This window comes from Barbus barbus, assembly GCF_936440315.1.
Source record: "Barbus barbus genome assembly, chromosome: 36".
NCBI classification, from domain to species: domain Eukaryota; kingdom Metazoa; phylum Chordata; class Actinopteri; order Cypriniformes; family Cyprinidae; genus Barbus; species Barbus barbus.
This window is the reverse complement of record NC_136714.1, coordinates 1,133,331-1,150,894: the sequence shown is the minus strand read 5'-3', so window position 1 is coordinate 1,150,894 and position 17,564 is coordinate 1,133,331. Positions and strand designations below refer to the sequence as shown.

At 36.1% G+C, this 17,564-nt stretch overlaps 1 protein-coding gene across 3 annotated transcripts in view; it reads right to left on the bottom strand.

Annotated features, from left to right (window-relative positions):
* The window catches only part of LOC306856203 (SH3 and PX domain-containing protein 2B-like), a 39,424-nt gene extending 22,355 nt beyond the window's left edge, over positions 1 to 17,069 (bottom strand). For all 3 annotated transcript variants that reach the window (XM_079395308.1, XM_079395307.1, XM_079395309.1), the window contains exons 1-3: positions 16,809 to 17,069; positions 13,122 to 13,202; positions 883 to 958 (exon numbers count right to left, since the gene is read on the bottom strand). In XM_079395308.1, coding sequence (XP_079251434.1) covers positions 883 to 958; positions 13,122 to 13,202; positions 16,809 to 16,880 — 229 coding nt within the window. In that variant the 5' untranslated portion in view covers positions 16,881 to 17,069. The remainder of the gene's footprint in view (positions 1 to 882; positions 959 to 13,121; positions 13,203 to 16,808) is intronic.
* Between the last annotated feature and the right edge of the window lie 495 nt (positions 17,070 to 17,564).

The window sequence follows — 17,564 nt, the reverse complement described above, 5'->3', positions numbered from 1 at the left end:
ATATTTATTTATTAAATATGTCTAGTTATTTGAAAAATGTCATTACCATTATAAACAATATCAACAATTCTCACCATTGCACATTATACTAAAATTCATGCAAAGGTTGATCAGATCAGATCTTTATTCTTTACTAGAACATGATGAATGTTTAAAGCAGATGAAAAAGGTATTAAAGTATTAAAATATATCTTTGTTAAACTAAAATGATGTTTTCCCCCTGTATCCAACCCCAAATCATCAATGGGGCACACAAGTTGTCCTAACTGAAGAATCATCCTTCTATATCTCGTTAAAGACCGCTGTCAGTATCTGTTTTTAATGGACAAATGATACAATGCAAAGACTTCTTTAACAAGTGTGTTTGCAAAGCTCAGATGCTGAATGGTGTATATGAGGCTCAGCTAATTACAGGGGTTTCTGTGTAGACTGTAGACAAAGTGCTGTGTCAGTAAGTTGAGACACTGGTTAAACGGTTGTAAAGTGCTGGTATGTAAGACAACATTCAGGTGCCTGTAGACTGTCTGATCCACAAGCAAACAAACCTTCCAGGCTGCTTAATTACAGCCAGGTGTTCAGTCTAAACCAATCAACTGTAACATTCTGGACTTGCTGTAAATGATGCCAAGCTAATTCTGTATATACATGCCATAAAGCCAAACCATTGTGCTGGAGGTCTTCAGTATCTGGAGAAAGCTATTTGATAGCATTTCCAATCATCTAAATGCCAGTCGCTCACTATGTGACTTGAAATCTTTGCTCATGGTGCTTCATAGGCACTCGATTCTGCTGCTGGATTGGTTTGTGCCAAAATAATTGACTGAATTTGTGTTGACTATGAATTGACTTTAATGCATGTATAGAAAGGGGAATGATGTTTACCTGGTAAAAAGGGAATGATTCTGCGTTTGGGATCCTTCTGTCCACCTTCCACAGGGAATTTATCCAGAAGCTCCATCTGGAGAACAATAAGATTGAAAAATGGCAACTCATTTTAGTTTTGCAGTGTAACATTTGTGAGTAGAACTCGATGCAGAGCAGGATTCGAATAATTGACTGGATAGTGAAAAAGCACAACTAAATGTGATTTTGCAGTAAAGCACCAGAGGTTGCTGATTATAATGCATTCAACAAATGCTCGTTCCCCCTCCTTCCTGATCTGAATGCGTGGCCTTCTCTACATAGACATACTGACATAATGGAACATTTTCCCTCCGTTTATACTCCGGTCCTGAATGCCCCGTAACGTTCACTCGCAGCTATACGTTATTTTCATTTCCTGGCACCAATTAACATTTTCCTCCCATCTGTAGTGTTTTGGATACAGGCCCTTATTTCAGTCCAAAAGCAGCTGTGGACCAATGAAATCACACCTGTGCCTTTCCAAAGTTTAGTGTTGAAGTAGATCATATGTGCATTTTACACATTCATGCACTGATGACTATAGCAGAGCTTGAATTCATCAGCTGAGCGACGTTTTCCAGCAAAGCAGTCCTATACAGTCAGGTTCGGAAGTATTCGGACACTGTCTGAGTTTTTGTGCTTTTGCTTTTATACACCACTACAATGGATTTGAAATAAAACAATCAAGATTTATTTAGGAGTTACAGCCATTTTAAACAAAGTACCTCCATTTTCAGGGGCTCAATAATATTTTGAAAAAGTGACATGATTGTAAATATCAGCAGAATTTTAATTCTTGGATGAAACTGCCTGTAGTCTGGAGCCCATGGACATCACCAAATTCTGAGCTTCGTCCCTGGAGATGTTTTGCCAGGTCTTCACTGCAGCCACCTTGAGTCTTGTCTTCAGTAACTGAAAAGCATGCTAAAATGGATTGAGATCAGGCGACTGACTTGGCCATTGAAGAATATTCCATTTCTTTGCCTTCAAAAAGTCTTGAGTAGAGATTCACCGATATATCGATAATTTTCCCGATATTTAAAGGATTTTTGAAAATGACCTTTCATGAAGTGTGTAACACAGCTCTAAGTGAACGAAAACATCCTGCAGAGTTTTAAATCTGAAAGTGCTCCGTGTATAAAGTTATTGTCTCTCAAAAGAAAGAGTGGACTCTGAATCATTGAAACAAGTTGTTTTTAAAATGAATCCCAAGCCGTTTCATGTTGACATCAACATTAAATATTAGCATATTGCCCGCCCACGTGTTGCGCATGCAGACCAGGGACAACTTGATTTTCACGTTGGTCTGAATGAAAATGCAAATTCATTCTTTGCCACTAGGTGCCACTTTTGGAGCGTTAAAAATAGCTGTTTCCCCGGTAAGGGCTGTACACAAAGCAGCACTGCGCTCACAAACACTGCTTTAAATGAAATCAACCAATCGGACCAATCACCATTGAAAAATGAATCGTTGAGCAAATCGTTTGGGAGTCGTTGAGCAAATAAGGTAAACACAAATGCACATTATAAGAAAATTAAAGTGTTTTTTGACCTTGCATGCATGTCAACCTGTTATTGGGGACTCAAAACCAAAATATGAACATTTCATTACCCGTAATAGGGGCACTTTAAGCATTTTACCATAATCGGATATTGGTTTTGTATTGTCGGATCTTGTGGGTGCTTTGAGAATAGCAGCACATCTGAGGGGAGACGACACAACAACAACGGCGTGCACATGTAAAGCATACTTACTTGCTCTGCTGTAATTAGTAAACTTTTAGTTTTTTACATAACATCCATTAATGCATAAATGAGTTGTGTTACATAAATGCCTGATATGTAGGCTAGTTTATGCAGCTTGGCTCTAAGAAATAGAGACGAACTCACAGAGTCACATATAGCCTAAGATAATCCGTCATGTCCTGTACCAATAAAGACATGGCTTTACATGAATTAAATAATACAGCCATGAATGAGTGCATGTTGGAAATAAAAGCGCTGAATCATATTCTACCTCATATGCTGCTATTTAAATACCCTGTACAATTCTTTTGCACATTCCTGTTATATTACGATTTATGTCAACAACATACTGACCTGCACATTTATATTTTTTTATCTTTTTTCTACTTTTCTTTTTCTTAATATTTGTATTCTATATAAATCGCATTATAAAAGGCCCAAGTATACCCATAATGCAATACTAACAGGGCTAACTAGAGACAAAAACTGGTATCAGTTTCAACCCAAGCTCACTGTGGTGACATTTCTGCACAATTTTCAAAAACTTTTGCAACTTCTTCAAACAGTAATTCTGTAATTAATATAGATGAATGTGATTCTGGCAAAATTTTATTCAGTTGGTTCTTATACTTAACACAATGAAATCAGTGGTGTTAAAAGGTTAATGTTCTATTGCTTTTGAAAATGTTCCACCTACACTAAACTTGACCCTAAATCTAAACAATACTGTTAACAAAAGGAAATGTGAGATAAATACACATTTGCTAAAGCAACCATGCCATTTCATCTTGTTTTTCCAAGTCTTTGATCGCTCTGCTATACAAGTTCAGTGCTGTACCGGGTGCGCTACAGAGCACGTTTACTATATCAGAAAAGCCATAAATATGTAGCTGGTTAGCCTGTATGATGCAAATATCAAAATATATTAGTTTACAAAACATATACTACAGTAAAAGTGTTTTGAGGACATATTGTGAATAACACAAAAATAAGTGTGTATTAATTGATAATCTGCCCCCATAATCAAAATTCCTCTAAAAAGGAACAAAAGTTGTTAGCATTTTACGACCTCTAGTATTAATTTCAGCCAGAAACTGCAGTGAATTGTATGTTTTTGGAGTTTTGCAAAAATGTAGGTTTTAGGTCTAGGTTGGTCACTTTAGGACATATAATTATGTTGTGTAATTAATTTTGGTCATAAATGTAATGTCGACTTAATGAGCTGCAAAAGGCTGAGGGGAACTGCATGATGTCATGTGTCTGATCTGGAAGTGCATTTAAATAAATGACATATGTATTGTCTAATAAAACAAATAAAAGCAACAGATATAATGAAAAAGCTCACAAAAATTTTTGCTGTAAACACCAACGGAATGCACACATGCGCTGAACCTTAATGGTGCCTTAGTTCTCGCTCATGTCTGTTTCGAGACTAACGATGAAGCAAGGGGATACGTCATTCTGCCAGACAAAGCTTTTACTGTCGTCGGCTCATTTATTAAGCTTAAGTCTTCTACTGTGACTCAGCACCATCAGAATGACGGCACACAGATAAAACACAATAAATGAGCTGCATAAAGACTTTTCTGAAATTTCATTTTTTTGCTCCACATAACTGTATCCACATTTATCAAATAAAACTTGACAGCTTCATAATGCAGGACTTCACAGTCCAGTGTTCTCCAGTACAATGCATGTGGGCATTAGATAGACTGCAGTGGACCAGTGAGTTACATAAATAGCCTTCATTGTAATGGCACTATTTTACATATTAGAATTACACAAACAGTATGCACACTACCAGTCAAAACTTGGACACACCTACTCATACTTTACAGTTTTCCACATTTTAGAATAACTGCAAGGCCATCAAAACAAACGGAAGTACAGAATGGTGTAATGGTCCACAGATTTAAATATATATAATAATATAATATAGCCAGTTACTTTGTCTATTTAAACTAAACTAGTTCTAAACAAAGCTGCTGTGTAACAGTGTGTTAAATCAGGTTTGGTTTGTTTTTCAAGAACATTACCGTTAAATGTTGAAAAACTGTGAAAACTTTAGTAATATTTAAGAGGTTTTCTGATTACTCATTGAACATTTTGATAAGAAGTGAAAATATCCTCAAGATTGCCTGAAATTACTTGTCATGACAGTGTGATTTTCTTGTCTGTTTTTGCTCTTCAAACTCTAGGTGAAATAGCATTAGGTTGGAAAAGGAAGGAAGAATTGATTTTTATGGTCAAATCCTCGCTGAGATTTACGCATCCTGTGACAGGTATCCTGATGGGAACAATGGTAATTTCCTGCTCTACCACCATTACTGCTGCTGCTTATCATCATATCATTCACTGACAACACTGACAGGGTCACACACTGCCCAGAAAACACAAAGCAGTCCTTTTAAAGTGTTCACCCAAACATGAAAATGTGTATTACGAAAAATGCTGCTAACAGTTTTGGTTACTGCTGACTTCATCTGTATGGAAAATATAAGACATTTCTCATAATATCTTGTTTTATGTTCCACAGAAGAAATGAAGTAATACAGGTTTGGAATGACATGAGGGTGAGTAAATGATGACACAACTTTCATTTTTGCGTGAACTATCCCTTTAAATGAATCATTTACCCAGAAATTGTGTCATAATTTACTTACTTTTCCTGCCATAAAGCACAAAAGGAGAAGTAGCACAATGTCCTGGCTTCTCTATTTAAAGTAAATACTGAGCAATACTGTCACTCTGGACTATGTGGTTGATCTGTTGCCTTTAGTATTGTGTCCGTTGTTATTTAGTTTGCTTGTTCTGTTTAGACGTACATTAATGTGTATGCTTGAGAAGTGAGTAGTAACTCCGTTAATGCATCATCTACATGGTGGCCCCTCAAGGAGAATAAAGCAGCTTCTTCTAGAGACTGATTTGTCTGGATTCTTCATCTCATGCGAGTGTACACCTTTTTAATAGAGATCGACCGATATATCGATTTACCGATATTTTTCCCGATATTTAAGCATTTTTCCATAATCGAATATCGGTTTTGTAATATCGGATTCCCCGATAAACACCGCCATCTTGTGGACATTTTCAGAATTGCGCGCAGGATCGCAATTGCAGCGCATCTGAGGGGAGACGAGACAGCAACGGCGTGCAGGTACTTGATTTGCTGTAGTTAGTAAACTATTTAATATTACAGGCATTAATGCACAAATTAGATGTATTACATAAATGCCTGATATATAGTTTAAATGCAACTTGGCTCTAAGAAATATGATAAATAAGATACTCTGTCAAGCCCTGTCCCTATAAAGATAGGCTATAACTTTGCCTGAAATAACACAGCCATGAATTAGCACATGGTGGAAATAAAAGCGCTGAATTTAATTCTCTCTGTGGTCTATTAGTCTCGTGAAGTCGGAGTCACATAGATAATCCGTCAAGTCCTCTCCCAATAAAGACGTAACTTTGCATGAATTAAATAATACAGCCATGAATGATTGCATGTTGGAAAGAAAAGCATTGAATGTAATTCTCTCTCTGTTGTCTATATGCTCATCATTAGTCTCGTGAAGCCGCTTTCATATTGCAGTTCACTCAGCGGTTGATGCTCAAGAAATGCTCAGCTCGGACACCGCATGCAACTTTTAACAAGATTCACTTTTTTGAAGCACCCTAAATTGTATTAACACTTACTATATAACCATTATTTCGTTTATAAACATCTAAATTAATACAACTCTATGGAAATTCATTATTTATTATCTCCGCGATCGATCGCAGTTTGAGTAGCCTATAGTTCTGTGTAAAGGCATAGATAAACCGCGCTGTCAGCAGCATAATTTAGAGCATGCCAGTTGAGAAATGCAATAAAATACAATGCTTGTTATATTCCAATATTCCAGAGAATATTATTCCGTGAATTAACATTATCCAGTGAATTATTCTTCACTCTTTATCCTATTAAACAGCTTAAAAAACTGTTTTTAAAAATGAAGTTAAAAATGAAGTTGATATGACTCCTTTCCTTTATTTTCTCCATTTGAAAACATTAGACTTTCTATGTTCATTTTGCTTACTGCTAATATTAGTGTTGCTGCTAAAGCTTTTTATAAATAAAATGTTTTTTATTATTGTAATACGAAGATTAAATTGAACATGACAGGGCTCTAGACTGCGACCAAAATGGTAATTGTTTGCGAGTTAAAATTTGACGTGGTCGCATTTGTACGAGTGCCAGGTCTGCGCTGCTCCAAAGCGTCTGCTTCATACAGCGCGCGCTGCCAACCGCAGCACATTATAGCAGGAGTCAGATTTCACTGATCACGTGAAGAGAGGTCTTTCAGCACGAGCGCTTAGTGGGTAGAGCCTGGTTTATACTCGCCGCGTCAGCACGAGCGCGAAGGTGCGCGTCGCGGATGGAGCGCAACGGATGGATTTGTTTTCAAACTAAAGTAAAAGACCGCTTCTTAAACCAGAGAAGGTGAACGTGGTGGTATTCTTGTAGAAAAAACATGCAAGTCCTGTCAGCTATAGCCAGTTTAGTTTTACTTTTCTTTTTGTTTTCGTTTTGAGAAGCTTGTTATCTTTGCTGTTTACATCAGGTTATGCTATGGAGGCTTTCCTTAATTAAAAAAAAATATATATTAATATTTATTTGCTTCCTCAGAGTTTGCTAAACATTCTGTAATATACTAGGTATATAGTACATCATGTGATGTGTCCTATGCCATGCCTTGTCTTATTCGTTTTTGTTGATAAATGTTATGTAAGAGTTTGTCATTGTCAACTTACTGTTTTATTGTTGTTGCGCTTTTTAATTAAGAATAACAATGAATCCATCTTTTGTTTTAGTCTTAAAAAGTTAAAGGTGTATAGATATAAGCAAAACAGACAATGATCTTTTCTTGTAAAATGTGACACCAAGATCGCAAATTTGAAAGTAAAAAGCGCACGAAAAAAAGGAATTCCTGTTCACAAAATATAAATCACAAATAATACCGATGAAAAAGAACGAGTTGAATGTTGAAAACTTTCGTTACCATATAACTATAAACTATGATAAAAGTTCATCAGCATGCATTGATTAATCAAATGAAAAAAACAAATTGCAACCAAATTATGTGCTCGTGCGCAAAAGTGAAATCAGTGGGAAGAATGAGTCTAGAGCCCTGCATGAAAGACTGCTAATTCTCAAAAAAATGTTTGTTAAGATGACTGAAAGGAGGAAAAACCAAAGTGAAGTATGGACTTACTTCACGCAGTCATTTATTTACTTTATAACAGTAAATAAATATCGGTTCTGCATATCGGTTATCGGGCACATAGACATGCAAATAATTGGTATCGGTATCGGTTATAAAAAATCAATATCGGTCGATCACTACTTTTTAATGAAATTTTTCAAATAGGTCTGAAATGATTAGTCGACATTATCAACATGGTCGACAAAAAAAAATTATATATATATATATTATTTTTGTTGTCGAATAGTCGTTTGATCTCATATGAGCTAATGTAAGGGCCTGCAATAACACTGTTTGGCCACTGTGGCGCTGTAGCACAAGACTGTCATGTAATTGAACCTTCACAGGGAGTTTGACAGACAGGTGATTTGACCAATCATTGACGTTGAAAAATGGTATGTATTGATGTCTTTCTGCAGTTGAAGCAAGATCTCTTCTGATGTTCATTCATGTTTATTTTGTGCTTTAACTAGTAAAGAGAAAGAGATGATCGGTTCACGTGCCGCTTGAACTGAAATAAAGACACACACAACAAATATAACAGTGGTGAGAAAACAGCAGTTAAGAAAGCATCTGATCTTAGTGATGTGGATGTTTGCACAAGATCTGCAATCGGCACTTCAGTAAAGTCATGTTTATTTATATAACTCTTTATGCAAAAGCTGATCAAATGTAAAAACTAACTTGAATGCAATGTAAGTCGCTTTGGATAAAAGCATCTGCTAAATGCATAAAAAAAATAAAAAAGACAGCATACAAAGAATAATAATTATAGAATAATTGCTAGATTAATCAATCATCAAAATAATTGTTTGTTGCAGGCCTATTTTTCAAATGCGCTGTTCATTTTTTGTGTGTAAAAAGATATTTTGAAAAATAGTGGGAAAAAAAAAAAGTTGCTGTTTTTTTTGTGGAAAAAAGCAGCGTCATCATTCTGCTAAACACCTCATGTTGTGGTCCACAGAAGTAAAAACATCCTACAGGTTTGGAGTGACATGAAAATGGGAAAATTATGATTTTGGGTCAACTAACTACAACTAAAACAGAGTCTCATTCACAAACCGCTCTCGAACTGGAGTGCTTCTTTAGACCCGGTGTAAATCAGCCCTTAATCAGAACAACAGCCGTGGATGTGAGGAATTGAGAAGAGAACAAGTCAAGAACACGACTCCAGTAAATGTCTTCTTTATGATGAATCCATACAGTCAGCTCTTCTTGTGCTGAACAAAGAGAAAAGCCTCCCTGCATGACAGCATCTGTCTGATGTGACGAGCAGACACGGATCTCTCTGGAATCCACGCATGTTAATCACATCCATATGTCTGAGAGCCACTCCTGAGCTCGTGTTCAGCTAAACTTCAGCTGTTTGCAAAACTAAGCGGCTGACATGCAGCTCAATTCATGTTTATTACCATCTAAAAAACAGACATGCTTTAACATTAAACATGTTTTGTGGCTAGATATAATTTGTGTCTATATGAATATCTTTACAAAACTGGTTGGCTGGGTGAAGGATTGAAAGGATGTCTAGACTGTGAGCGGGAATCTAGAAAAGCAGCAGCTTAAATATACTAGAGTTTTGATGTTATGCAACTTTTTTCACTACATAATTCCCTTATTTGTGGCATTGTATAGTGCTATAGTGTCAAATGTGTAATAAAAAATAATTATGAATGAGTAGGCATCCACATTTTTATTTGTAGAGATCCTATAAAAAAAAAAAGAAGTGCACTTAACTGTAGTATATGCGCGCTTGTAGTGTACCTCAAATCTTAAAATTATATATATATATCTGTATGTTAACATGTATATTGTCTTGCGGCTAAGAGTTTAAAAAAGTATTTTAATGTTTATGGATTGGCCCCATTCACTAGTAAATGGCTTTTTTTCTTCTTTTTTTTTTAGGTGGAATAATATGAAGAAATGTAATTTCTTTACTTGGCTTTGTGTCTCTGTGTTTTTTTTATGTAAAAATATATATATTTAAAAATATATTAAAAAAAACTGACAATCAAGGTAAGAATTAATACTGATGCACACCTCTTGTGCTAAATATATTATGATATTATAACAAAATATCGTAAATTAAAAAAATCTTAAATTATATAAAAATATATTTATTAAAAAAACATTATAGGAAACATTTATAGACCTATGAGTTCACTATTTGAAGAGGTTGTATTTTCCCATATGGTTCATATTCCTGTGGAATTGCCCTGCAGAGAAAAGATCCGGTAACATTTCAGGAAGCTGTGGCATAGCTCACCGTGGGGATTTCTGACCATTCGTGCAAGTTTGGTGAATAGCTTCAGTTGTGCGTAGTGCTTCTAATAATAGTGGGTTTCCGTTATAAACTGTTTGCAAGGTTTGGCTGCTATAGAGAGGACGATTCAGCACAACTGAACACCGTCATCTCACAAGAAGTTCAGAGAAGTTTGGACAAGCCTTGAAGTTTAGTGCTTTGAACTTTGAGTCATTTATTTCAAGTCTTGAACTCAAGAGCCTTCTGATCTTACTTTTATATTATTAATATGAATTATCACTGTCAATAGATTAAATATGCAAACTCATTTATGGATTAATGACAATTTATAAATCAATATTTGTCAATTCAGTGTCATTTCAAAAGACAATTAATTGACAAATGAAATAAATCCCATGATATGGGTTAATTAGGGCACAATTAGATTAGATTAGACAGCAGATCCCAATCATCAGTGACTATGATGATAAAGCGTCCAAACATCAGACTAAGCAATCTGGAGGTTACAACCATACAGTGCAGACTTTTAGTTTTTTCAATATCATTGTGTTTTATACATTTTTCTTCATATGACAAAGCAAACAGACCAGACAATTAAATATTGCCAATCCAAGGCATTGCTTCATCACCAGTGTTTCTCAAGACAGTTATGAGTTGGTGGCGGAGCGTGCGGTCAAAGAAACAACAACACATGTCTTTCTATGTTGTTCTGATGGGAGGCTTTTATTTTGAAAGGCATCACGTCAGAAGATGAGACTTCTGTCAAATGCAGTTTGAAACACATTTTCAATATCTTCCAATTCAGTATCAGATGAGATGTTAGGAGTCAGGCTATTTGTCAGTGTCATCATTATAATGTTATCTTTGCGTCTTATGATATAAAAAGCCTCTCTCACCTCAGTAAAACTAACTTTCCTGTCCCGTCAGCCGTTTTCTTGTGCTCACAGCACACACTCTTCTATTCTACGCTCAAATGCAGCAGCACAACACTGTTTATCACTTCATCATAAAAAAGTGCAAAAGAAACGGAGCAGAAATTCATACAATAAATAGCATTTTGTGTCTCTTTAATGTGTCGTGACAAATCTCTGTAGCGCCTCAGTTCAAGTGGCACATGAACCGATCATCTCTTCCTCTTAAACATGAATAAACATGAATGAACATCAGAAGGTATCTAGTTTGAACTGCGGAAAGACGTCAATACACCAGTCCCTCCAGGATTTCGCGGTACTTTTTTCTGATTTTTGCGGCCTAAAATGACTGATTTTGCTGCGGCTTTTCTCAAAATATGCAGTGATATTTGCTGCATTTCTTATTGTTTTGCAGTGAAAATATACCATGGACAACATTCTTCTAACATTGTTATAACTTTTCTGACTTTGAGAAGCATCGAAGGGCTCCAGACTAACATCTGAGGACACCAGCACCAGTGGCATTAAGTTGTACAGAAGGTGACACCAGCACCTGACAGTAAACGCTCTAATCGCACATGTACATCTCGGAGATGTCTAGTTCATGTCTGCATTTACATATGCAAGACCTATTTTTTAGGGTGTTTGCTCATCTGCAATATACGTCTCTCTAAGACATTTCCTGTCAGATGTCAAATAGACATTTATTAGAATGCATGGAAAACTGCTTCCGAGACGTTTATCAGATTATAAAGCAGATGTTTCCCAGATCTTTAGCAGATTTACTTGCGCTGTCTGGGTAGTTGAGATGCAGATAAAATTAACTTTTAGTACTCTCATTCGTAATGTCTAAATATAATTTGATTAAAAAAAAATGATATATAGAGAGAGAGATAGAGAGAGAGATAGAGAGATAGAGAGAGAGAGAAACTTTTAGTTTTATAAATGGAGGCAACCCATGAAGGATGAACAAATAAATGTCATCACATTAAAAAATAACTTTCAAATTCAGTAATACTTAAAGCTTTGAAGTGCTGGGAAAAGTTTAAAAACACTCATTAGAGGTTGTTCCTGTAGTTATGTTAAATCCGTGGGGAATGGTGGAGATTTGTCTTCATTGAACCATGTTTTTCCTGGTTTCCACATCAGTGGCGTTTGTTCTGATATCCGTAGCTTTAACAGAATTCTGCGCTGAATTTGAATGCTTCTCACAAGATTTGACAGAGATGTTATTGAGACTACTTTCTTCTCTGTATCTCCCAGCGCTGTGTGTAACGCTGTCGCGTGATCGAGAGCAGATAAACGTCTGCGCCGCGTAGCGTGGATTCGTTCCTCTTTCGGTTCGTTTGTCCTGTAGCTCTTGTAAATCGGGCATGATGAGAACGCAAGGCTGTTCCTTATATTTTTCAAACTGAGAAACAACCTTTCTTTGACTGAATGTGCGTTGTGATGACGTCTCGAGACGCGCCTAAGCCCAAAATCTGCGGCAATTACGAAAATGTGCGAGCTCTTGCGAAAATTGCGGAGTTTGCTTGATTTTGCGATAAATTCAGCAATCGCAGAATCCTGGAGGTACTGATACACATTTTCAAGTTCAAGTCCACTGACATTAATCTACTCTCCTGTCTGATTGGTTTGTCAGACAAAAATGGAAGATTTTGCATTATGATTGGTCAGATCAATCAAACTCCCGGCGAAGGGGCAATTAGTATAGCAAGTCTTGAAATTACCAAAAAGTACCAATAAAAAAAAAAAAAAAGTGGTGGCTCATACCAACTTACTAACTTCACTGTATTAACAAAAACTAGTTTGTGAATGCTATTTAATAGCCCTACCTTATACTGATTATTCATCAGTATTTGTCATATTCTTTATGTGTATGTTATGTGGGATGGTACTTGTGTGTTTGGCGACAATTTTTTGCAAAATGAATTTGCTTGGCTTTTAAAAGCATATGTACAATTATTATATAATGTTGGGTTGTGGCTTAAAGCTTAAAGGATTGGCATGTTTATCATCACAGGATTATACTGGAATTAGTACAAAACTCACCTGAAGGTCGAAAAATTTGCTGTAGCGCCTGAAAATGATCTCAGTGCTGCCATCAGACCAAGCCACTTTGATAATGTAAACCTAGAGTAAAGAAAAAGTGAGCGTTAACCCAGATTTACAATTATCACACACAACTCTATTCATTTAATTCAGATAACTACATCAGTTATTGGCCCTCATCATTCCAAACCAGTACTTTGTGCTCTTTTCCATGCAACTTCAATGAAGACTGGAGCTTTCAAGCTTCAAAAAGAATGCAGAAGCACCAGAAATGTGTCCTAAATGTGTCTCTGTGCATCTCATCTGAATCCATATTGAAGCTTTGACTATAATTTACGTTGTTACACACTGAATATGTCTTTGATGTGTTCATGAGAGAAATAACAAAGTGGACATTTTGTGAACAAACATTGTCATTATGTATCAATATTATATATAATATTAATATAAATATGACTATTAATAATAAGAAATTAGTATTATTTTTAAAATATAAAAAATTAAACTAAAAAACTAAATTAGATTGTAATAGTTCACCATAAAATTGAGAAAAAAATATTTATAATTGTATTTTATGTTTTATTTTCAAACTTTGAACCATCAAATGGTTATTTTGACAAAAAAAAAAAGCTTCTCTTGCCGATAAAAACCTATTCCAAGTATGGGAAGATAACTGGTGCATGTTGCATTCCTTCCCAGAGTCATGTTAAAGTGACCCAAACTGAGAGCAGATGCAGAGCCGCTCGTGTAAAAACACTCTGAAACACGCTGCACTTATGTTTTATTGATCAAAATTGCAGCTTTTGCATGAAGACATATTGCAATTTTGGTTTTATTTCGATTATTCGATTTTTAGTTCACCCTAAATATGAGCAAACATGATAATAGTGATGCTTGTCTTAGATCAGCTTCACATTCAACAGCTCTAGCGGACAGTTCTTGTTTATCTGTCCTTAAACAGTTAAAATGAAAACCATTCTGACGTTAAGTCTGCTTTTCCCTCCTCCGTCTGTAGTAGAGGGGGAAGGGAGAATTTTGTTCGAAGGAGAAAGGGCCTGTCTGTTTAAGCAATACAGCAATACTTGATTTTCTCAAAGAATATAATGTTGATTTCCCACACATCTCTAATCAAGGGTCCTGTATTGATCAGTGTGACTCGATCCAGTGTTTTATAGAGGCTATTAGTGATGTTTATAGTAATCGACTTGCCTTATTGCAATGCATTCTGCCAGAGCAACACTAGTGTTGCTAATGATGTTCACAATGACTCTCTGAAACCTGGATCACAGGAGGGACAACAATGCACACGGGCAGCTTTTGTGTTCATGTGCTGTTTTGTTGTGAATGACGTAAACTGGTGGCTTTATTATTCAAAACTGACTGATGCATACTGACTGGAAAATGCAGTATGAAAATACAGAAGCAGAATTAAGACTAAAATAAGCTCATGATGTGGACGTCATACCAGCTTGTGTTCCTGGAGCTCAACATGCCACGACCAAATCAAGGTCATTATCTGATTCCCAGGAACACACATACTGGCAAAATGCATAACTCATATGCACTGTGGATAAAAATGACAGTCAGATGCATTCATGCTGGTGTGATTTCAGGGGGATTTTCCAGCCTCACTTCTGCTCTGATGGCATGCATTTCCCATTTCTGACAGTAGATGCTGATGTACATTTTCCAACCGACATACTAAAGCATGCATTACAGATTCTTCCGAGTGGAATAATATTATGTTATAATTTTAGCTCTAATGTTCATAAAGGTGCAGGTCAACAGTTGCTAGCTATGTATATATCCTCAGCATGAGATGACATCATCTATAGTTGGAGCAATACTGTCACTGCCATCACTCTTTCATGACGCCGAAACACATTTACTTTTTAGCCTTTGTTATAGGTTTTATTTTCAGCCTTACAAGCACTATGAATAAGATATTACAAACTGATCGGGAAAGAAGGCGTTCAAAATGTTTGAAATGGGTTCAAAATACTTCAAACCTCATGGGGCCTGTCATTTATATAAATACATTTATAGTCAGTCAAAAAGTTAAAAAAGTATTTCAGTTCATTTAGTTATTTTCTGTATTTTTACTTTGTATTTCTAAATATGTACATTAAAAGTTCAGTGCTGGCATTCTTATTCAAATATCCCTGTTTTTTGTGTTTTTTCATGAATCACATCCAAATAGTTTCTGCGATCAAGCACTGTTCATCAAAAAGGAACCCATAATTGCACCATTGTGTTTTAAACACTGTTATTTCTGCTTAAAACCAGGAGATTTAATAAATAAATAAATGCCATTTAAAATTAATTAAATAAATAATATATACATAAATACACTTAAATGTTATTTGAATGCCAATTAAGCAGATTTCCCTATAAAAAAATTCTTAAAATCATATCTAAACTATCCTTTGTCATTGGTTTTATTTTTAATATTCACAATAAGATTTTAGTTAGACGCTCATTACTGTAAAAGTCACAGAGTACTACTGTAATATAGAAAACTAATTATTTTAAATGACATATTTGAATGTTTTTAGCATCAATTAAATGAAATGCAACGAATAAAACCATTTTGTTTACTTATTTATTTTCATAAATCATTTGATTTGGGAGTGAAATATGACTGGGGCATATATTCGACAGGTTTAGTGAAAATCAGCAAGTACAGGAAATAAAAAGGTCTAAATATTGAGCACAAATCAAACGGACAACCTTGAGCTGTAGAGTTTATAAGCTGATGTCTGTTTTGTGTCAAGCCAGTGGTTTATATTTATATTTACATTTTCTGTGGTAATAAGCTGCTCCAGTTAAAAGTGTAAAAAAACACAAAAAGTAGAATTACTGATAACCACATCAGCTGAAACAAGCAGTTCATCAACTATCAATATCGGCATCGCTGCATCTCAAATAATAATTCTCTTCACATTCCTGTGTAATGCTCATATGAATGAACCAGTTTCTATAAAGCATAAGCACGTCCAAAAAGATAACTAGAAACAAAAAAGCACGTCTAGAAAACCTTCTAAAGTTTCAAAAACTTAAAAAAAAATAAAGATTAAATCAAAAACACAAAACTTTGGCTTTTTGAAGACTGGAAAAACTAAAGCTACGGCGGCCAAAACAGCGTTTAATAACAGATCCCAGGCCAGTAGAGAGCTGCAGAGCGGGGTTACGGGTGTTGAAGGGTGTTTTAACTTTAAGGGTGTGGTGAACAGGACAAAAGGCCTTGAGAAACACAGCAGCTCAGCAAAGTACGCAAGATAAGTTTGTACAGCAGTTAGTAAACACTCTACCACTCTCAAAACTAACACAAATCTCACTTATGATATATACACAGATATAAGCACATATGCTTGTGTGTGTGTCTAAGCTGAGCTACTAATGGACTGTCTTTGTTACACTGGTGCAGATGTGAAAACATCTGGATTGAGCCTGATACTGCAGTATAGATGATTTATAAGCCACAGCTGTCGGACACTTCAGGTGTTTGATACTCGATCATAGTTGAACACAAATACTCTTTTGGCGAGTTCATGTGTAACTTGATCCTCCTGATCGCATCTCCAGCCTTTGTTCAGACAAACCAGCGAAACAACCTCAAACATACAGCACTAAACACTTTCATTAGGAGGAAAAGTTCATTAAAGATCTTTACAGATGTCAACTTACATAGTGTTTGTTGGGGTTTCTTCTCTTTTGCACGTCTTGAACAGTTACTTCTAGTACAGTCCGCCGTGGCATGTTGCAATAATCTCAGAGTTTTTGATACAATGTAGCGTTCAGACCCACGGCAGACAATCTGATCAAGTTCTCCGCATTGACTTCTGGTCATTCGCTTGTTTCTGCGGGTTTATAGTCCACGTCGGGTTTCCTGCAGTCTGGACCGAGAGAACTCCCAGCCTATCCCAGCTCACCGACTCTTATTTAATTAAAGCCCAACGCGGTCGCGCATCTTACTATGGGAACGCGTGGCTCATGAATATTAAATACGACGTTCGGCGAATAACCTTAACTGATTGGCTCAAAGGTGGACTTTGGTAAATTAGCGTTTTCTAGCTGCCGAATTAATTATTCCAAATATGGTGAGTGATTATCTTATGAATATTAATTAGGCTACGTGACTTGACGATTACTGGGAATGCCAGAAGACTATATTAATATTCATGAGTTAACCCCTCGCCATAGTACGATTCTGAGACCAACCCAGCGGGACGATTTAAAGGGGAAGCGCACAATTATTGCAGTTTAGAGTACGGTGCCCGGGAGGGGACGTCTTCGGTTCACTTAGTTTTGTCTTGGCCACGAGATCATTTTGTCGAGGTAATGACATCCTTATGTTATGGGAACAACATATTGTTCTTGTGGCCACGAGTTTAATGCATTAACAAACCTATGTGACCATAGCAACCCGGAATTATCAGAGAT